At 36.6% G+C, this 23,125-nt stretch overlaps 1 protein-coding gene across 1 annotated transcript; it reads right to left on the bottom strand.

The window, feature by feature from the left end:
• Window positions 1-12,897: 12,897 nt before the first annotated feature.
• Window positions 12,898-17,587, bottom strand: LOC124898589 (CAX-interacting protein 4-like). Its single transcript, XM_047412227.1, has 6 exons — window positions 17,438-17,587; window positions 17,082-17,133; window positions 16,886-16,970; window positions 14,824-14,942; window positions 14,552-14,731; window positions 12,898-13,244 (listed from the first exon to the last, which is right to left on the bottom strand). Exons 1-6 carry the CDS (start codon window positions 17,585-17,587, stop codon window positions 12,898-12,900), a joined length of 933 nt encoding a protein of 310 aa, XP_047268183.1.
• Between the last annotated feature and the right edge of the window lie 5,538 nt (window positions 17,588-23,125).

The raw sequence follows: 23,125 nt of genomic DNA, 5'->3' as shown, positions 1-23,125 counted from the left end.
ATACCGGGTAAAAGCCCCAAAATTCAAGTTTGAATTCAAAGATATGATGTTGATTTGAAGATAAAATCAATAGAAATTGATGAAAATAGGAACTTAGAGATTACCCTTGGAAGATTGATGAAAACTCCATTTGCAATTGTCAAAAATCAAGCTCTCAAAGTCTAATAATGGTGAAAATAGGGTTTTGATTGAGAAAATGATTTAAATTCTATCCAGGTATAACATAGGAGAAAAACTCATGTAACCAAGCCCACTAATGTTAAAAATTTGTATAAATAACATACATACCAAGTCTTTTGGAAGTAATTACACTCTCTCCCACCTTTTTAATTACTTTACTCTCTCTTCCTATTAATAGACATAACATAACCGACATATACATAGCATTCTGTGTATATGTTGGGATTTTTGTAATATGTTTAGGGAGTTGAGATTTTTTGTAATATTGAAAACATAAGTTGTGTATTTGTGTAATTTAGTTTAAAAAATTTTGTAGCCTTATATAAGTTTATAAAAAATAGCTATAGATTATTCAAATAAGAATATTATTATTTTTTTTAAATAAAGAGGGAAATATATTCAATTTGTTATTTCCCAACAATCATCCTTTAAAATTCTCTAGATATTATTTCATTTATTATTATCTCTAAAAAAATTTAAATACATAATTAAACAACCTTGGACGAAAATGGTAAAAATAAAACATTACCAGAGTTTCACCAAAACTTTAAGAAATTTATACAAGTATAATAAGTAGATAAATCAGCGAATAAATATTATATAACGTATACACAAATTATATTCATTTTTTATAACATATTGAACTTGAGCGTAAATGACAAAAAAATATTATCAGATTTTCACAAAAAAAAAATAGAAAATTTATAAATTTATGTATCTTATAATTAATATGTAAAGTGTACTCATTAATTAGGTACACAATGTAAATATTGTATAATCATATTACACAATGTATAATTAGTGTGTAATATATACACACTAATTATATACCATTGGAGTAACTGGTAAAGTTGCTTCTATGTGACCAGGAGGTCACAGGTTCAAGCCTTGGAAATAGCCTCTGGCAGAAATGCAAGGTAAGGCTGCGTACGATACACCCTTGTGGTGGAACCCTTCCTCGAACACCACACATAGCGGTAGCTTTAGTGCACCGGGCTGCCCTTTTTTTTTCTTAATTATATACCATTTGTACATTTATTAATTTTAAATAATCAAACATTACACGTGCGAGACTCGTGCGATTAAACTAGTTGAATTAATAGAGTTACCTAGAACAATTCAGAATGAAGAATTTTAATGTAATCAAATAATAAAAATCAAAGGATATACAAGGAATCTTTACAAAGAAAAGAGTCAAAATTATCTCTTGGTTACTAGCCTAATGATTGTTTGCCGTAAATGGAGATCCATGACATTTGGTTGGGTATCACAACAATAAGAAAAGCTATTAATATACAAATATGACATATAATATCAAATAAATACCCCTACACTAGTATCACAATAATAATAATATCTCAAATCAAGAATAATATGCATATAAGCCCCATGCGGGAAACACGGTAATTCTAATAATCTTAAAATTCAAATTTCACAACATATCTGTAATACCCTGCATTTTTGAATTAGAAATTGAACTGTTGCTCCTACGTATGTAAGCTCTAATAGAAACTATTTCAAGTGAGAATAACTTTCGTAATCATTATCCTCGTGTTCAAAGTGTTTTCGTGGTGAAAAATCTTCATAGGAATCACTTGGAACGAAGTTCAGATAAGAACCTTTGATTTGGCTAAATCTTTGTATTCGATTTTACAAGGGCCTACTTTGAACATGTACAGCTTTCGATACAAGTAGAAATTTACAGCTCAAGACCTACCAAATTGAAGATAATTGAGTCAGATTTCCAACGATACCAATTTTGACTTAATCTAATACCCGAGCAAAAGGTTAGAGCCATTTTCATGAGAGAGGTAGTGAGGTCGCGCGATTAGCCCGCGTCGCACTCTCCAACACTGGCCCCTATTTTATAGCTGTTGGTTCCACTTTTTTAAGGGATTTTTAGTCTTTTCTTTCCTTAGAACTCCCAGCCCACGACTTATAACCCTTAAGGGTTACTTTTCTCCCATTTCATCAATTAAATATCACAAAATACACCATATACTCTCAACAACAAGATTAGAGTTTCTTCACAAAATCATCCCCAAAGATCAAGAATCAAGCTCTTAAGTCAAGATTTCCAAGAAACACATCAAGATTCGAGTTCTATCCTTTGAACTAAGTAATCTAAGGTACGTGGCGCTTTCCTAAACTACATGGGCATGGCAAAACCATTTCTAATAATGTTTTAAATACTAAGAAATCATGTATTTATAAAGGGCTTTGAATTACATTAAAAAAAGGATGCATTGTGAATGTTTTGGTCTTGAGGCCTTTCCTTGAACTTGAATTTTTACTTGTATATATATATATATGTGTGTGTGTGTGTTTTAAGTTTTGAACTATGAATTGAGAGTATCAATAACAAATTTCCCTCTCTCATTGTGTTATTTCTTGATTTACAATTTATGGATTACTCAATTGTATGTCATAAAGCATAATCCAAGAGTTTTACTATCATTTATGAACTTGATATTGGTTGTGAATCGAAGAGAGGGATATTTTCTTGTTTGTAAATGCTAACTGTGATAATTAAAAAAATTGCATGATTGTTTTGAGAAATAGACCATCATTTGTTGAAATGTGAAGAGAGAGAATCTTTGCATAGTTTGACATATGTTTTAAAATAAGAACTCTCTTGTATTATTAAATATTTTCGGTGGTTAACTGACTTGATTGGATTGAAATAACTAAGCATATTATGATATGGCTATGTATATTACTTGCAAGTCTTGGTATGAGGAAACCAAAGTAGATAATGCCATAACAGACTCAGAACAGGATATGATTAAGATTTATTCAGATTTTTCAAAATTTCACTATTTCATAATGCATATTTAGAACAGATTAAAATTGGGCTTAAAGAGGGTTAGGTGGTTACCCGAAGAAGGCACGAGTTCAGCTAATGTATTTTCTGAAATCGTGTTTTGTCGATACGGGTTTATTATATCCCCAAATAGGGTTTATACGCTGGCCTAGTGCCCTGTGGCATATCAGAATCAGAAACTCAAACCTATGCAGTAAACTTGGGTTGGGGGCTTGGCTAGCCCGTGGAATATCAGAATTATAAGGTGTACCACCTAGCGCAGAAGTAAGACAAAAATGTTGAGTTGAGATTTATAGAAACATTTTAAAAGCCTAATGATTATGCCCATGGATCTTCAAATGTTTTATGATGACTTACTTTTCATGAAATGCTCCTACTTACTTTATATACCAATATTTTGTTTTGGATTGTTTTGTGTACCAGTGCATCTGTATTGACCCCTATATTTTAGGATTTGAGACACAATCTCGGGGTCCCGCTAAGCAGTAGATTGGGTTGTCCAAAGTTTACAAATGGTGAGCCTTCCTTATTTCAAAAGGCCTTGTTGATTTGACATTGTTATTTTATTTTTGTTCATGGTTCGTTTGGGAGCCTTATACCATTTTTAGACAGATGTTGGTTTCGTATTGTTAGAGATTTCACAGAATGGTTTCATGTGTTTTCGAGTGTTTATGAACTAAATTCTATTTTGTTCAGTTGAAGTTAAAAAATGACAATGATTTTATTTGTTTACCTTTTCAGTATTTTATTATAGTATATGAATGGTGTGCATGATTGTCAGATAGAAATGGGCGCTCGGGCCTTCGTGGTTCGGGATTCCTGTTTCAGACAGGGCCTCGGTTTGGTTCGTGATAAACTTGGTATCAGAGCACGATCCATGGTCCTAGGGTATTTGTGAAATCGCATCAGGTAGAGTCCTATTTATGGGTGTGTAGTATGCCATACTTATAGATAGAAAACTACTAGACATTTAGGAATGTTTCACTTTTCTTCAAGTTCTAGATCGTGCCATTGTGTTTTCCATTTGGAAGTTATCCAGATTCCTTCTTTACTCTGACTTTATGAACTATATCTTATTGTCAAGTCAGTTAAAGTGCAGAATCTTAGAGTCCAAATAATGTAGTCCCTACTAATTGAGTCATAAAATATAATGAAATGGTGCAAGAACTTGATAGGAGTCCATAAGTGATTTAGAGTGTATTAATTTAAGCATATACTTTTATCTATATCAATCATGCTTTTGAGCTTGAGGTATGAAGTGTATTCAGTCCCTTTCCAAAATTCTCGTTGCAGATGTCATGCTTAAGGGTAGTTACATATGAAAGAATGTTGGAATAATATTTCCACCCAAGTAGTAGTATATGTTAAGGTGTCATACCCTATTAGTAGTAAAATGATCCCAAAGTTAGTGATATGAAGTCACAAGCTTAGAAGTCAGAATAAGGGAGATTTTTGCGTAAAGAAGCTAGTTTAGTTGTATAACCATTGAGTGAGGGATGAGTTTTCATTTTATAGTGATAGACTAATGTGGAAACAATATTTGTAGATTGTATGGTAGTCTGTGGAGGATGTTTGTGGCTATGATATTTATCTATTCAAAATAGTGAAGGAGTCTAGAATGGATAGTGATGATGGTTATAGAAATCCCTTATAGGATGTAAATGGAAATGTTGAGATTAGCCAATAAGTTATAAGTATAGGACCATTGCTGTATATGGAATTTTGAAGGTAGTTGCGGTGTATGCATGAGTAAGTAACTATGATGTGAGAAAGTGGAAAATGTAGGTAAGATCGTAATGAGTTATAATATAAGACTAAGGTCGACTACGTCTATTATGTGACTTTACCCCCTTGAATAGTTTAGAGAGTTGAATTAAGGAAATATGGGTAGACAATATGCACCTTTGGAATAGTTTTATAAATTTTATTGAGTTGTAAGTTATGTGATTAGAGGTGTAATGCTAGTATTCTAAGGAGTTGAACATGGAGCGTTAAGTGTTTAGAAGAATGGATTCCCATACCCATGATAATATCAGTCATAAGTTGACGACTTTGGGGGTTGAAGCATGTTATGATTGGTGTTCCTGAAGGGGGATGTTCTAGAAAGCATTTAGTAGCTTTATATTAAAATTATTGAGGGAAGTTTGTGTTCATGTGTATATTGATATACCCCATTGTGTTGAGTGTTGTGCTTGTAGATTTAATGAGAAGCTATGTCCGAAAGTTTAGGAGTGTAACTTTGCTCTAAGGGGGAGATGATGAATCAAAGTAGTTCCCGAATTTTCTTGTGGTGTCAAGTTTCAAGTAAGAATCATGATAAATCAATTCCTATTCAAGCAAAATCCTCCTACTTCGATTTGAATGGACATCTACAAATGTCTTATGTATTTAAGGCTTGCCTATGTATAAGGTTGAGCTCTCTATTTAAGTCATGTCATGTTTCGACCTCTAAACAAGAAGCAATAGTATCCCTTAGTGATCCAATATTTCAAGTATCCAAGCTATATGTTATGTTTCTCATGATTCGTAGAAAATCTATGTCTCACAGAATGCTTGGTTCGAAGAAACTATACATCTATATATCACCGATTCATTCCATGTCGGGTTCAGCCAAAGTGATAAAGTTTATGCTAACTCATGGAAAAATTTTAGTTCTTTAAATGAGGATCAATCGCTTCAAGTGGCAATCCTTGTCTTAGTTGTTAACTACATAAATTTTGGGTTTATACTTTATAGCTCATGATATGTGCACACATTTTTCACACTATAGTCCATCCTAAGAAATCATGTTGTGTTGTGTTTATGCTGAATGAATCTTTACTTATGATTCACACACTTGATATATGAAGCACTTCGTGTCTATTCTATCATATCTTCACCTCATATCCCTCCTTGAGTAGTGCAATAAGCATAGGTTATGGTCTAAGGGTGTTACATTCAGTCATGATGTTTGTGCTTGGGTCCGTTAATAACCCTCTGTATGCTAGTGTGATAGTGGTGATGTTTTAGGTAGGGGATTATATGTAACCCTCTAAGTCTGGTACTCCAGATGCTACATGGTGCTCATAATCTCGAAGGACCACAAGCTAACCCTTTTCTGGTATCTATAACTGAGCACTGCATAACATACTGTAAAAATGTGGGAAACTGGCAAAAAACTTGACATAAGGCTCAAATAACTGAAATATAATTGAAAATTGAATACTGATACATTTGTCTGAAAAGCTTCTAAACTGTCTGAACTGTGGAGTTGATGGGACAGGTCCCCAACTAACCCTGTCTACTAAAATACTAAATCTAGTGCAATAACAAAATAAAGATTTGTCCTCGAATAATGAGGACTCACTGCTATGCCTACTGCTACTGACTTAATCTGAACTGCTAAGGGTGCTTTGGATCTCATGCTTTTGAACCTAAGGTATAAAATACCATAGCGCAGAAAAGTATGCATCAGTACGATGGAATGTACTGGTATACTAGATGAGGTAAGGCTAAATGCAAGAGTTTGTATGCATGAACAATACTGACTGAATACATAAGTATGCTAAATGAGGATACATGCATGAATGCATAAACTATAACTGAAATCGTAGTAACACTGATTACTGAGTTTACTAATACTAAGACACTAAATAACTGAGTCTACTGATAATTGATATCTGAGGTTACTGATACTGCTTGATTATATCTGAGATCAGGCCTATCTAGCGGGTGATCTCTGAATCTACTGATAGTGAATATGATTGACTAAATATAAGATCAAGCCTATCTAACGGGTGATCTATGAATCTTTGGAACTATCAAAGTTCATTACTGAGTTGAGTGACTGTATCTGATTATCCTAATTTCTGTAATACTGATCTGAGTTCTATTATTGAGACTGAATCTGAAACTGAGACTATAGGAGGTAGTCATCTAACCGACATGCCCCGAATCTGAACTTGTGAGGTCTATCCTATAACCCCAGCTGGAAGGGTGTCAATACCATGCCACGAGTAAAGACAACTGCTAAGGGGTCAGTCCTAATCTAGTGGGTGACCCTTGAGACCAGTCCTGTACTAGTGGGTGATCCCAGAATATGTCAATCCTATCTAACGGGTTACATCTCATACCTACATTGGCTATGTAGTTCTGGAGCTTAGGGATTGCTTCTAGGGACCTCAGTCCTATCTAGCGGGTGAGCCCCCATCCCTAGGTTCACTCGGTGCTAAATTCTTCTCCCAACTGAAAGACACTAAACTGATTACTAATTCATACTAGGCTTGACTGAACTGTTACTGATCGTACTTGTTTGACTGAGCTAAACTGAATTCACTGAGTTCCACTGACTGACAGAATATTACTAAGTTCTGAATCGATTACCAAACTGAAGCTAGAATGCTACTGATACTGATATTACTGAGATTTCCTAAGTTCTGTAACTGTCTAAGTTCTGCTGAGTGTTGTAACTAACTGAGAGTACTACTAATCATGGCATGACTGAGATTATCATGAAACTGACACTGGCTCTAGACAAGTAGCTAATTTGTTGGGTATAAATACCCCCATGACTCGATAAAATAAATAATACCAGACAAGAAAACTCGTACATAACATGGAAATAGGCTATCATTCACAACACAATCAATGAGGCATCTCTTTAAGCACTTGGAAGTCTTAAACATGTAATTGTATAGGGAGTGCATACTATTATCTCATAATTCATTCAATAAGGAGTGCACATAAGTAGGAATGCATGCAACATATCATAATTCATTCACTAAGGCCTTTCACAAACACATGGCATGTATTAACTTATACACAATTGGGGATTTCTTGTCAACATGCTAAAATGACTCTATTTGCTTCACATAGTCATTTTATCAAACATATGGGGAGCATACTTTATTCAATACAGCTAATTAACATGGTTACATCAATCAACATGCATCTTGAAGGGGTTTATCATGAACATCACATAAATATCACATACTAGGATCAAAGCTTGGAACTTTGTAAACAATACATGAATTAAAACTCAATAACAACATGAACTTCAATTTTAATTCACATGAATCATGAAAACTCATAAATATATTATCTTTAAATTTAGAAAAGGATTCTTGAACTTCTTGGGTGGAAGGAACCCAAGAATCAACATCTAACATACCTTAGTTCTTGATTTTACAAATATTGACAGTGGAATTTGCTTGAATTAGCATCTTCAATTGGAAACCATAAACTTGTTCTTGAGAGAAATTGAGAGAAACCACTATAGTTTGGGTAAAATATGGCTAAATCATGTATTTTAGGGTTATATAAGAGTGGGAAAAAAAGACTAAAATAACTTGAGCTTGCGGCTATTTTAATGTATGGAAAATTGGCTGACGACGCACTGGTCAACGCCGTGCGTCGATGGCATCGATGTGATACATAATGCGTCATGCCATGACCTCTCCAAGCCTCAGTACTTTTGACTTGTAGTCCTGTAACAATATTACCCAACGCGATAGGCGACGCGGCGTGCCAAGATCGCGTTGGTCCACTATTTTAGGATTCCAAATGTGTTCTAAACGAGGTTCGAAAAATTAGAAACTCATCTGGAAACCCCTATTGACCTTTTTGATATTGGATTAACTTAAATATCAAAATTTTATGGATATAAAGGTCATGAAATTATAATGCAAACTTTCAAAGGATAAAATTGCACTAAGTATTAATACTTATCTAGGAGATTCTAAGTCTGGGACTTCTTTTCAAGCTTTAACAGACTGAGTTAAGCTTAGAATTTTGCGGGGTCTTACAATAACTCCCCCTTGGAAATAATTGTCCTTGAATGGGACTGACTAAGTTGACATCTCTGATAGACTGAACTTACTTACTCGACATGAATATATGAAACATGTCTATATGACTGGAACTACTGATATACTGAAATTTCATACTAAACATGCATATCTGATTCATGAATACTTGGCTGAACTAACTCATGAATGCATGACTAAATATGCAATGATAACTGATACTAACTTTGTAAGAAATATTTGAACACGCAACTAAATGGGTTTAAGGACATGAAAGCATCTGGGAAATATAGGGTATCTCCCCCTTGTGTCACTATGTCCCTCTAAGAATGCTTACTTCACTGAGATAGTGGGGCGATGCACAAGGCACCTATAAACTGAATCGTGACTGAATATCTGGGATCTGAAACTAATGCACGACTCATGAACTAAGCTGAACTTGCAACTACTTGGATGCTCTATCTTGGAATAGCTACACTCCTGAGACATTCTAATAATACGTCTAGATGGAAAGATAGGAAAAACAAACTATATGAATTTAACTATTTGACTGCTAAACTGAATTGCTGGCCTTACTTACTAACTTATGCTGAAAACTTAATCTCAAATGGGAGAAAGAGATCTAACAAAGCATATCATGAAGATGAAAGACTTATAACGTACCCGAATCTATGTTAGGGAAACTTTTCAGAACATGACGGGTCAGGAGTGTATAAAATCTATTATGACGTTGGCCACTTGTGGTGTTGGAGGTAGCGACCTACTGACGCAAATATTTACCCCTCTGAGCTAGCACTCTACACTCCCATATCCTGTGGCCTAGCTTACTATATACAAAACGTACCTCACTGCCTTCTCTACAAGCACTTAGGTTATTCTTACCATACTCTCTACAAAGCGGATAGGTACAAACACCACTTGCACTACTCTGGGCTTTGGAGCCTGGCGCCTCTTCATGACTGCCATCCCTGAACTTTGGTATTGGTGCACTATCTAAGGATGGAGATCGGACTAAAAACTTTTGACTGTGCTAAGAACAATTACCAGCCTGTGACCCTGACTGAGAATAACTAAAACTACCTATTCTGGCTTTCTTATTCACTCTCTCTCTTTCTTTAGACTTTTCTACCTTAATCTGCTGAGTTTGAATCATCAACCTAGAAAGGTTTATGTCTCTATTGAGCATAGCAGTTCTACACTCCTTAACTACCAACCCAGACACACCAGTCACAAAATTACTCTTGCTTGACCTAGGGTCAGCCATCTACTTAGTGATAACGCTCAAATCACACTCTTGAATGGGTGTAAGCGATCGTTGTCAATATAAAACCCAACTAGGTTGGAGTCGAATCCTACAGGGAATAAGGTGTGAACTCAAGTTGTTTGCGATTTAATTCACTGATAGTTTAATATTTCCTAAAATGGGGGTTTTAAGTTTCACGAATAATTACTTGTTACTTTAATTTTGATGTTTGTAATCAAGAGTTTATGAAATAACCAAAATTATGTTCACTAGGGCTGACGGTACATAATAGATGCTAAAGGTGAATCAAACTTCTCACGGTGGGTAGGATAACAAAATACCTTTATCGATGTTATGCTCAAATGTCTCTCGAACTAGTTAAGCATTTAATTTCCTAATCCTCTCAAACTTAGGGAATTTCTATTCATTGCCCAGATTTTACCTCAAGTTAACCAATCTTGTTACAACGCTGATTATGAAATGAAGTATTTTCGAGTCCCTGTTGATAATTCACTTCCTACTATATTTGATTTCCTTCTCAAGTAAATCAAAGAAGGTGTGTATACTGATTGCAACCAACAGACGTTAACTAAAGCTTCAGAATTATCAAGAAATCCTACCACCTAATGAATATTGAATGCTTATCACCTTATCAAGACCTAACCCTAGATCCTATAATTCAGTTTAATGGAGTTTAGCCACTCATGATGTAATAAAATAGTACACAATTTGAATTCATAGTTGGCAGATCAACTTACAATGATGATGAAAATTAAGAAGTGTAACTTGAACTGAATCTCAATATAAAACTCCCAAAATATTTATGACAATATTCTCTCAACACTAATGTTCTAGAACGTATTAGAACAGAAGAGAGAGAAAAATTGTGCATAAAGTATATTGCAAGATATGTTAATGATCATTAGAAAACCCTAAAAGCTGTTATTTATACTCGAGTCTAATTAAGGAAATACAATAACAACTTAATTAAATTTCTCGGACAGGTGACGCCATTACGTGACTCCTTATCAAGGGTCTGACGCCTTATCTGTTGACAAGCTCTGCCTAAGGCTGGCGATGTGAATGATGACGTATCAGGAGTTTGACGACATATCATGGATGTCGTCAGCTCCTCTTCCCTTTTTATAATTTCTACCTAAGGCTAACAATGATCCTGACGCCTTATCATAACTCTGACGCCTTGTCACAAAATGTCATCATAAATTCTCTTCCACTCCCATTCTCTAGTTAAGTTTGACGGTGGCCTTGATTGCTTATCACCAGGATGACGACTTATCATGAATGTCGTCAGCCACACTTGTTATTTATTTTCTTTAGAATTCAACCTTTTGGCTTCCATTAATATTGGTTCCCCTGCACCTTATCTTTTACTACAAATTTAAAGTAAAACCAATCAAATACGACAAAAGTTGCTTAAGACTTCACAATTATTCATGGATAATAAAATGTGTTAGCATTTTCTCACATATCAACATCCTCAACTTAGAGAAATTGCTTGTACTCAAGCAACTAAACACAACCAAGACGATACAGATCACTTTCAGCAGTCAGTTATTCACTTAAGCTCAAAACAAATTGACCATCTCCAAGGTCAGTCAAATTAAAAGTAATTGTGTCTATTATTGAAAACAACCATGCAACTCATAAGGACTGAGATATGGCAAAAATGTAGCAATAACAATCAAGCATATACCTAGATTACACTATCCAAACAAGTCAGTGACTAGCAAAGTACCCGGTCTGCCCTCACATCAAAAAAATCCCCTTTTCACTCATATCAGAATTCACATAAATAACATAGGCATAATAACCAGACTCACTCTCAGAATGAAGTTCCAAACATTTCATGTCAAATGCCATAGGCTTGCCCTTATAGTCGGTGCCCAAGTCTTCAGACAGATCAGTTAGGATCACTATAGAGCTTTTCTTAAGCTTGTAACGTTGGTCAGGGGCTGGTATGATATTCATGGATATTTTAGAGTGACTATGACTCCTTGAAACTACAACTAAACTCTTGGGGTTTCAACTCCCAACCTTCTTTTCTTCCTCTATTTTATTGATCACACATGCTCAAGATGGATGCCGTCTATTCAATTATCATATTATCTTTTTATCATCTTTTACGGAACTTTCTCTTTTCTTATTCCTTTTTCACCGCACCCAACTTTTTATTCTTTTCTTTTATTCTTCCTCTATTCATACTTATTTTGCATCACATACCCCTATGATAGCCACCGTCAACTTAGGTTGTTCGCCAAAGTCATGGTACACAGTGTCCAAGGAGGACCCGGGCCAAAATAGGTTCTTTGTGATGTAAATAGGAAGGTGAGAGGTGTCGCAGAAAGAAATAGGCTAATTAGGCTCAAAACAGGGATCAAGAGATATTATGCACATAGGGAAGGTCATTTTGGCTAAAGTGGGCTAAAATAAAAAATGTCCTATGTTCCTTTCCAAACTCCTATCTTATAACCATGGCAAGACTAACAAGGCAAGTTCTAGATTCAACACACAACGGGAACTGAGTAAGACCTTGCATACACATGGCACACAAGTATCTCACATATCACTACTTGTTCAGTTCATGCACTTGTTTAACAAAGGTTATTCAGTTGCCAGACTAATGCCACAAAAAGATACGCCATGGTCACAAATAGATGTAATTCACACAGTAATATATCAGACCAATGGAGAGGTGCTCAACAGTCACAAAACAAGCTAACTACCTCAAGTACCCGTATTACTCATAATTATCTACCATAAATTTTTACAACAACATTCTGCCCTACACCCTAAACTTAAAATTGAAAATAAAATGAACTCAGGATTTAGGGCATACCTGGAGTGAATCAAGCGCGAGTCTTATGGGTCTCTGACCCTTTCGCTGCATCATCAGCTATTTTCTCTCTATCGGGAGCACTTAGCCTTGCAGTGGTTGGAGCTTTGCTAGATGAGGCACCTGCATCCCTAGCTCGGATGACTGCCTCCCATTTGTCGTTTTCCGCTAGGGACTCAATTCTTACTTTCTTGAATTCCTCTTTTTCAGCCTTCTTTTTCACTCTTCTTTCTTCCTCCCTATCCAATTCTTCTCCCTTATCTTTGCGTTTTTTCTCCCCTCTTTTCTTCTTTTTCTTTGGTGAATCTCCAGTAAGGTCAAGTATTGGAATTTCTTCCTCAGATTCTTCCATAACTGGACCTATCGGCACCATAAATTAATACTACTGCAACACTCCAACATCTACCTTTACCTTGTCCACTACCGCTCTGAATTTAGCAAGATCAGCCCCTGATATTTTTTTGCCCGTGCATCAAATCAGTTCTCTAAATCTGTAACCCGTTCAGGAAATGTCAGAAAAGGCTCAAGGGCAGCGTTGGTTCTCTTCTCTACTATAGCAACAAACTATTTGGCAAAGGCATCTAGCTGTGCCTCACACTATTTGGCTTATTTAGCCACTTTTTTGATATCAATTGGATGAACTATAAATCCTGCTGCTGTTGTAGGAGCTGAGGGGTTGGGTTCATTGTCAGGCACAAAACCTGCATGTGCTAAAGAAGTTGGGTGCACAGTCTTAGAATCTTGCACCTACACATTAGGTGCTGAACCGACATCTATAACTGGAGGGTATACTGCTACCTCTGCACATCTATCAAGTCTCAGTCTTGGATGATTTTCATCATACCGTATGGGGTTGTGACTCTTTTGAGCAGAAATGTCATTATCAATCCCTATAATATTTGGCACATTAGTAGCTCAGCATAACTCTGTGATAAGATAAGGAAAAGGATAAGCAGTGTCCATTCTCGACATTCTAATCTTCATCTCATCGCCAATGATTTCCTTACAACTTAGGGAGAGCTTATGCACCATGCTTGCTACTAGGATAGCTCGGTTACCACCCAGAATATTATCTTCATCAGTGGGCATCAACCATATATGCACTATACCCTACCAAAACTTTGCCTCTTGAGTCAAAGAGGACTTACAGATTCTCTCATTTGGGTTGGTCACCCATGCTAGTTCACCTTTGGCTATGATATTGGCCAACCATGGCTGTTATTTTGCTCGATTCTTAATTCGAGCATAGACTGATGGTACAGTGGTCTAAGGAGTGAAGTTGGGGCCATGCAAGAACCTATTGATGGTTATGATTGAGACATTAACCCTTACTCCCCTTACCTGAACTCTATCCACCAGGGTCTGGTTTGCAACTCTTTCTTCTGGTCTACATATGTTTTCTAACTGAGCTTGGTAGTTTTCGTAAAACTCCCAGACCAGTGCAGGGCAAAGTAAGCCTCCCCCTTTTGTGGTCCATCCCAAGCCGTACTCTTGGAAATTCTGTTCCAATTCAGGGTACCTACTCAACCCTTGGGTGATAATCCTCTTTTCTTCCTGAATCGGCCTTTTAGCTCTTCTTCTATTAGTTCTGCGAAGCCCAGCAGTGAAGAAGCCCTCTGCTTTAGGAATTTTCCATCTAGCATTGTCTCAAACTTTAGGGTTCTTACATTTGATAAGTGTTCCCCGAGCTGGAGACTCTTCATCTTGTTTTTTAGTGGACGGGGATCCGGATACTGTTCCCTCAGACTCAGACTCCTCAAACCCTTCCTGTTCCTCTTCTCCAGATTCAGCATATTCAGACTTATGCTGCTCATGTTTAGAATGTTCAGATGCCTCCTGCTCAGAAGCTTTTGTTGTTTTAGTGTCCTCACAATCATCAACCTCAACTATTAGGGGTGGTGGAGGTTTTGTAGGGCTTTGCTTCTTTTTTCTCTTCCACCACAGAGGTTCTTCTTCTCATAATCAGACTCCTCATCAATGAGTTTCCGGCGTACACTTTTTTGTTGTTCCTTCTTGGTAAGATGAGGACTCTCTCCTTTAGATGCCATTATAAAGTTCCTGTAGCAATAGAAAAAAATTAATCAATCGTCAAGAGCATAAACACATTAATCATTTAAGCTTCACATCCTTTGAGAAGGCTCATTCATGCTTCAGGTTCCAGGTGTGACGACATTTCTTAATAAGCCATCACAACTATGATAGCTTATCACAATTGTCATCAACCTTAGACAAAACCTACAAAACTTTATTAACTTCTGACGATATTTTTGATAAGCCATCACAATTGTGATATCCTATCATGAATGTCGTCATCTCTAAATATAATCCACTTCACTCTTAGCAACATTTGATGACATTCCTGATAAGATATAACAACATCATGAATGTCGTTAAATCTTATTAGAACCCCACTTTTGACTTTAACTCAATTTTTGGTCCCATTATTCCTCAAAATTCACTCGAGTTCCAATTTATGAGCTGACTTTTAAACCTTGGGCCTGCACAGCAAACCCTAGGTGCAATTTTTAGCCTCTTTTTAAGTTGAATTTGGTTCAAAACTCTTAGAAACTGGGTTTTTCATCCATCTATCACTTACTAAAATAAAAGAAGAGATAAATTTAGAGCATACCTGATGGGAGCCCGTAATATGATTACATGCACAAGAGGAAGTTGGAAGAAATTCTTGATTTTGAATTTCAAACCCACACATAAGGGAGCTTGTTCTTCTTGATTAACTTGGTGAAATTAGTTGGAATTAGTAAGTAAATAAACTAATTAAAGAAAGAAATAAACTAAAGAAGGAAAGAAAATAACATAGGCGGGAACATAAGGAGGTTCGATTGTGGGCCCAGTTGGATTTTTTGAACTGGGCCCAAAATGTTTTAGCAATGCGTTCAAGGACTTCTTGATGACATCTTGTGAAGTCTTATCACAAGTGTGATAGCTTATCACTGATGTCGTCAGTCTTAATAGAAAGTACCTTGAGTTTGGCCTATCTGACGACATTTTTGATAGCTTATCACAATTGTGATGGCTTATCACAGTTGTGATGGCTTATCAGAGATGCCGTCATGACCTTTCAGCTGACCTCCTCATTTTTCACCTTCTCTATACTAAGTCCTAATTATAAAAGTAAAAACACTTGCTTAAACATAAAAATTTTGGGTTGCCTCCCAGTAGTGCCTGATTTACTATCGCGGCACGACTTGGTTATCTTGACTACTTAGACTTTTCCAATACAACCTGTTGATACCCCTTTACCATCATCATAGAAGATGTCAACGATTGAGAAAGCACTCATCTCTTTTTGCTGAATTATGGATGAGTGTATTTTAAAACGTGCTTCTTTGTCATTGAACTTGAACTTTATCTCGTTCAACTCCCATGTTTACTAGCAATCTCCCAGTTGTAAGTAATGGCCTACCCAAGATAATGGGCACTTCAAAATCTACCTCGCAATCTAAGACCACAAAATCAGCAGGCAGAATAAAATTGGCTACCTTTACAAAAACATCATGTAGTATGCCCACAGGCCGCTTCACAGACCTATCTGCCATTACCAATCGCACATTTGTTAGGGTAGGATCCCCCAAGTCCAATTTCTTGTACACAACCAGTGGCATTAGATTTATACTGGCTCCCAGATTGCATAGTGCTTTTATGAATTTTAGGGAACCAATAGTACACAGGATGGTAAATGCTCCCGGATCTGTCTTTTTCTACACTAAAGACCTTGTAGAGATAGCACCACAATGGAGAAATTGTCCTCAGGCTCATGGATAACCTTTCATTTCTTAGTTACAAGGTCTTTTATGAACTTCGTGTATCCTGACATTTGCTCAAGTGCTTCAACCAGAGGCATATTTATTGTCAGTTGCTTGAGCATTGCTATGAATTTGCTAAATTTTGCATCATCAACTTTTTCCTTCAGTTGTTGAGGAAAGGGATATGGTGGTCTTGGAATAGTTTTCAACACCACTTCCTCTTCCTTCTCTTTTTACTTATCCGAAGCATCAACAGAACTATCCAGCTTCTCAGACTCCACTGGACTGCTTTCTTCAGATTTCTCAACAACTTCTTTACCATCTACATATTTTCTTACAGATGGGCCAAGTAACATCTTTCATCTCCTAGTGGTAATCGCCATACATGAGCCATCATTCCGCGGATTCTGAACCGTATCACTAGGTAAAGTACCACTTTTTCTCTGGTTCAGTGTTGCAAAAAGTTGGCTTATCTGCTGCTCCAACTGCTTGATAGAAGTGGAGTGTGAACTAACCAACTCACTTAGGGTAGAGAATTCACTCTTCATAGTAGTTACCCCCAATTTGGTAGCCTCAACTCCCCTAAATAATTTTTCCATCAAGTCCTTCATGGTAGCCTCAACTCCCTTCAATAATTTTTCCATCAAGTCCTTCATGGACATCTTGCCAGAGCTAGTTGGTGCAACATTCCAACTTCTAAGAGGACATATAAACCACTCCTATCATTATTGCTTCTCCAATTTCCTTGCTCCTTATCTTTATAATTAGGCTTGTCATAAAAGTTCTTACCTTGATTCCCTTGGCTACTACCTCAAAAACCTCCTGATTACTCACATAGTTTGCCTCTCTATCTACATTAGTAGCCACAGTGCACTGAGATTCCATAGCTTTGACCTTTTCAATCTTGCCTAACATCAAGTTCTTGGTAAGCAAGTCCATCTGTGTCTTTAGGTGGGCCATGTCTTGGTCTCGCTCCTTATCTCTTCTGCGCTGCTCCGCAGTCAAACCAACAGAATAGTCGGGCTAGCTACCACAAAATAAGCTCGACTCTGTTTGGTCATCTTATTTAGCATATCTGAGGCATCTTAAAAAGACAGATCCATAAACGAACCACCAGGAACATTATCTACAATCAGCTTTGTTACAGAGTTGAATACCCTATACAAAGTCTCCATCAAGTGTAGGACCATCATATTATGGTTCAAAAACTGCATCAGCTTCTTCTTGAACCTCTCCCATATCTCATGCAAAGCTTCGGTAGGGAGCTTTCTAAAGTTGCTAATCTTATCTATCAACTGTACCCTCTTGGAGGGTGGAAAAAACCATTCTAGGAATGCTTTTTTCAACTCTCTCCAGTAGGTAATGGAATCAGGCGTAAGCTAATTTAACCACATTGTTGCCTCTCAAGACAGAGACAGTGTAAACAATCTCAATCGGATCGCATTCTGGCTCACTCCCAAATTATCAAAAGATTTTGAGATGGTGATAAAGTTCACCAAGTTCATGTTCAGATTATCACCAGGGAGGCCACCGAATAATCCATTCAAATTCAGGAGCTGAATCATGGTACTTGTTATGCTAAATTTTGCACCAGATACCAACGGTAGAGGAATGATCGTACCTGTTGCACTTGCTCCATCCATTCCTTCATCATCGTCATCAACCTCATATTGGATAGGCTGTTGACCATACCTTTCTCTGACTGGATGATTTCTATTGAAATTTTGCTGCACTGGTGTAGCAATTTGCTGTACTTGCCTTGGATTTTGAGTATTCAGCAATTCCTCATCACCCAAGTCTTCATCACCAAGGTTTGGATGAAGTACTTATTAACCCTCATTCTATACGTTCACATGAGCCCTGGCTAAGTCTGCCAGTCTGTCAACCTCTTGCTGTTCTGCCATTCTCCCAATCAGCTGCGGTTCTGGATTAATTGGTAATAACAGTTCTCCAGAACTTCTTGTTTTTGGCATAAAAACAAGGATCTTACAATTACACACACAAAAAAGCAAATTTTAATCTAGGAAACTTAACTAACAGTCAATTAGCACACACAAACATTTAGTTTACAATCGTATTCCCTAGCAACGGCTCCATTTTGGATAACGCTCAAATTGCACACTTGAATGGGTGTAAGCAATTATTTTCAATATAAAACCCAACTAGGTTGGGGTCGAATCCCACAGGTAACAAGGTGTTAACCCAAGTTGTTTACGATTTAATTCACTGATAGTTTAATATTTCCTGAAATGGGGGTTTAAGTTTAACGAATAATTGCTTGTCACTTTAATTTCGATGTTTGCAATCAAGAGTTTATGACATAACTAGAATTATGTTCACTAGGGCTGACGGTACATGACAGATACTAAAGGTGATTCAAGATTCTCATGGTGGGTAGGATAACAAGCTATCTTTATTGATGTTATGCTTAAATATCTCTAGACCTACTTAAGCGTTTAATTACCTAATCCTCTCGGACTTAGGGAATTTCTACTCATTTCCCAGATTTTACCTCAGGTTAACCAACCTTGTTACAACGCTGATTATGAAAAGAAGTATTTTCAAGTCCCTATTGATAATTCACTTCCTATTATATTTGATTTCTTTCTCAAACAAATCAAAGCAGGTGCGTCTACTATTTGCAACCAACATACGTTAATTAAAGCTTCAGAATTATCAAAAAATCCTACCACATATTGAATCTTGAATTCATAGCACCTTATCAAAACCTAACCCTAGATCCCATAATTTAGGTTAATGGAGTTTAGCCACTCATTATGTAATAAACAAGTACACAAGTTGAATTCATAGTTGGGCAGATTAACTTACAACGATGATGAAAATCAAGAAGTGTAACTTGAACTGAATCTCAATACAAACCTCCCAAAATATTTATGACAATCTTCTCTCAACAATAATGTTCTAGAACGTATTGGAACTCGAGAGAGATAAAAATTGTGCATAACATATATTTCAAGATATGTTAATGATCATTAGAAAACCCTAAAAGCTTCTATTTATACTTGAGTGTAATTAAGGAAATAAAATAACAACTTAATAAAATTTCTCGGACAGGTGACACCATTAGGTGATGCCTTATCAAGGGTCTGACACCTTTTTAGGAATGGCGTCAGATTTCCTTCACTATTGATAAGCTCCGCCTAAGGCTAACGATGTGGATGATGACATATCAAGAGTCTAATGACGTATCATGGATGTCGTCAGCTCCTCTTTCTTTTTTATAATTTCTGCCTAAGGCTGATGATAATCCTAACGCCTTATCACAAATCTGATGCCTTGTCACAAAATATTGTCACAACTTCTCTTAAAATCCCATTCTCTGGTTAAGTCTGATGGTGGCCTTGATAGATTATCACCAGGCTGGAGACTTATCATGAATATCGTCAGCCACACTTGTCCTTTATTTGCTTCTGAATTCAACCTTTTTGCTTCCATTATTATTGGTTCCCCTGCACCTTATCTTTTACTACAAAATTAAAGTAAAACCAATCAAATACGACAAAAGGTGCTTAATACTTCACAATTATTCATGGCTAAAAGCATAAAATGTGTTAGCATTTTCTCACACATCACTCAGCTACATACTTATACAACTGATTGAACTTGAAGCAATACTCCTCCACTGACATAGAGCCCTACCTCAGGTTAATGAACTCTTTTACCTTAGCTTTCCTCATCTCAAATGTGAAAAATTTATTTAGGAAGGCATCCTCAAATACCTGCCAAGTCATGGGAGCAACATTCTCCCCTCTACTCTTCTTCCACATCTCTACCCAGTCATGAGCAACATCCTTCAACCTATAGGATGCTAATTCTACACTCTCCTCTTCAGAAACATGCATAATTTGGGTGATCTTATTCACCTCCTCAAGATAAAGATGTGGGTCCTTACCTATTACTGACCCAAGGAATTCCAGTGAGTTCTTTCTCATGAAATTTTTTATCCTAGCTGCGGCTAAATCCCTATCTTACTGAGGTGGGGTTATAGCCTGATAGTTACCCTGAACATTGGTTGTCACAGCTTAGGCTAGCATCTTAAAAGCTGCTTGAAACTCTGTATATGACACATTCTCATAAAAAGAATCTACGAGCTGAGGTGGCTGGTTATCATTTCTATGGGCATTAGCTCTGCGAGGAGGCATATTCTATAAATGAAAGAAAGAATGGATTAGACTGAGATTTTTAACATGAGCTCATGCTTACTCGCACGACATGAATACTGAAAGAAAGGAAACTATTCCTAAAACATCTCATAGCCTCTTGTCCATAAGTGTGGCGCACAACACGCCCATGCACAAGACTCTACTAAATGTGGCTTTTAGACTTCGTAGGACACTGTTGAATCTTAAACTCTGATACAAAGTTTGCAATGCCCCGAGTCTAGTACCCCGAATGCTACACAGTGCTCATAATCCCGAAGGGCCGCAAGCTAACCCTTTTCTGATATTTATAACTGAGCACTGTATAATACACTGTAAAAATACTGAAAACTGGCAGGAAACTTTCCATAAGGTTTAAATATCTGAAATACAACTGAAAACTTAATACTGATACATCTGTCTGAAAAGTTTCTAAACTGACTAAACTATGGAGTTGATGGGACAGGTCCCCAACTAACTCTGTCTACTAAAATATTGAATCTAGTGAAATAATAAAATATAAATTTTTCCTTGAATAATGAGGACTCACTGCTATGCCTACTATTGCTCACTGAATCTGAACTACTAAGGGTGCTCTGGATCTCGTGCTTCTGAACCTATGGTATAAAATATCATAGCGCAAAAAAGTATGCATCAGTACGATGGAATGTACTAGTATGCTAAATGAGGTAAGGCTAAATGCAAGGGTTCTCATGCATGAACAATACTGACTGAATACATGAGTACGCTGAATGAGAATACAGGCATGAATGCATAAATTATAACTGAAATCATAGTACCACTGATTACTGAGTTTACTAATACATAGATACTGAATAACTGGGTTTAATGATAACTGATATCTGAGGTTACTGATACTACTTGATTATATCTGAGATCAGGCCTATCTAGCGGGTAATCTATGAATCTACTGATAGTGAATATGATTGACTAAATGTGAGATCAAGCCTATCTAATGGGTGGTCTCTGAATCTTTGGAACTATATAAGTTCTATACTGAGCTGAGTGACTGTATCTGATAGTTCTAATTTCTGTAATACTGATCTGAGTTCTATTACTGAGACTGAATCTGAAACTGAGATTATGGGAGGTAGTCATCTAATAGACATGCCCCGAATCTGAAATAGTGGGTTCCATTCTATAACCCCAGCTAGAAGGGTATCAGTATAGTGCCATGGGTAAAGACAACTGCTATGGGGTCAGTCCTATTCTAGCGGGTGACCCCTGAGACCAGTCCTGTACTAGTGGGTGATCCCGAAATATATAAGTCCTATCTAATGGGTGATATCTCATACCTACACTAGCTACATAGTTCTAGAACTGAGGGATTGCATTTAGGGATCTCAATCCTATCTAACGGGTGAGCCCCTATCCCTAGGTTCACTTGGTGCTAAATCTAACTCCTAACTGAAAGACAATGAATGGATTATTAATTCATACCAGGCTTGACTGAACTATTACTGATCATACTTTATTGACTGAGCTAAACTAAATTCACTGAGTTTTGTTGACTGGCGGAATATTACTGAGTTCTGAATCGATTACCAAACTGAAGTTGGAATGCTACTGATACTGAGATTACTGAGATTTCCTAAGTTTTGTAACTGTCTAAGTTCTACTGAGTTCTGTAACTGGGTGATAGTACTACTAATCATGGCATGAGAGATTATCATGAAACTAACACTGGCACTAGACAAGCAACTAATTTATAGGGTATAAATACCCCTAGGACTCGATAACATAAATAATACCAGACAGGATGACTTAATATAGAAATAGGCTATCATTCACAACATAATCAATGAGGCATCTCTTCAAGAACTTGGAAGTCTTAAACATGTAATTGTATAGGGAATGCATACTATTATCTCATAATTTATTCGTAAGGAATGCACATGAGTAGGAATGCATGCAACATATCATAATTCATTCACTAAGGCCTTTCAACAAGCACTTGGCATGCATTAACTTATACACAATTGGGGATTTCTTGTCAACATGCTAAAATGACTCTATTTCCTTCACATAAGCATTTTTTTCAAACATATGGGGAGCATACTTTATTCAATACACCTAATTAACATGGTTACATCAATCAACATGCATCTTGAAGGGGTTTATCATGAATATCACATAAATATCACATACTAGGACCAAATCTTGGAACTTTGTAAACAAAACATGAATTAAAACTCAATAACAACATGAACTTCAAGTTAGGTTGCAACATAGAATCATTATGTAGTGGGACGCAAACTCATGGTTAGAAGTGCTATGGGAGTATTTTAAGTTGGAA

This window comes from Capsicum annuum, chromosome 5 (genome assembly GCF_002878395.1).
Source record: "Capsicum annuum cultivar UCD-10X-F1 chromosome 5, UCD10Xv1.1, whole genome shotgun sequence".
NCBI classification, from domain to species: Eukaryota; Viridiplantae; Streptophyta; class Magnoliopsida; order Solanales; family Solanaceae; genus Capsicum; species Capsicum annuum.
The sequence above is the reverse complement of the archived record's forward strand: the minus strand, read 5'-3'. Positions and strand labels throughout refer to the sequence as shown.

Bases quoted from the DNA above. Each gene is read 5' to 3' on its own strand.
- LOC124898589 (XM_047412227.1), bottom strand. From the start codon at position 17,587: ATGGACTTGCTTACCAAGAACTTGATGTTAGGCAAGATTGAAAAGGTC. The intron at 16,971-17,081 runs GTACTTTACCTA...GAAAATATGTAG, and splicing joins ACTGAACCAGAGAAAAAGTG to ATGGTAAAGAAGTTGTTGAG. The intron at 14,943-16,885 runs GTAAAAAGAGAA...CTATTGCTACAG, and splicing joins TCTGTTGATGCTTCGGATAA to GAACTTTATAATGGCATCTA.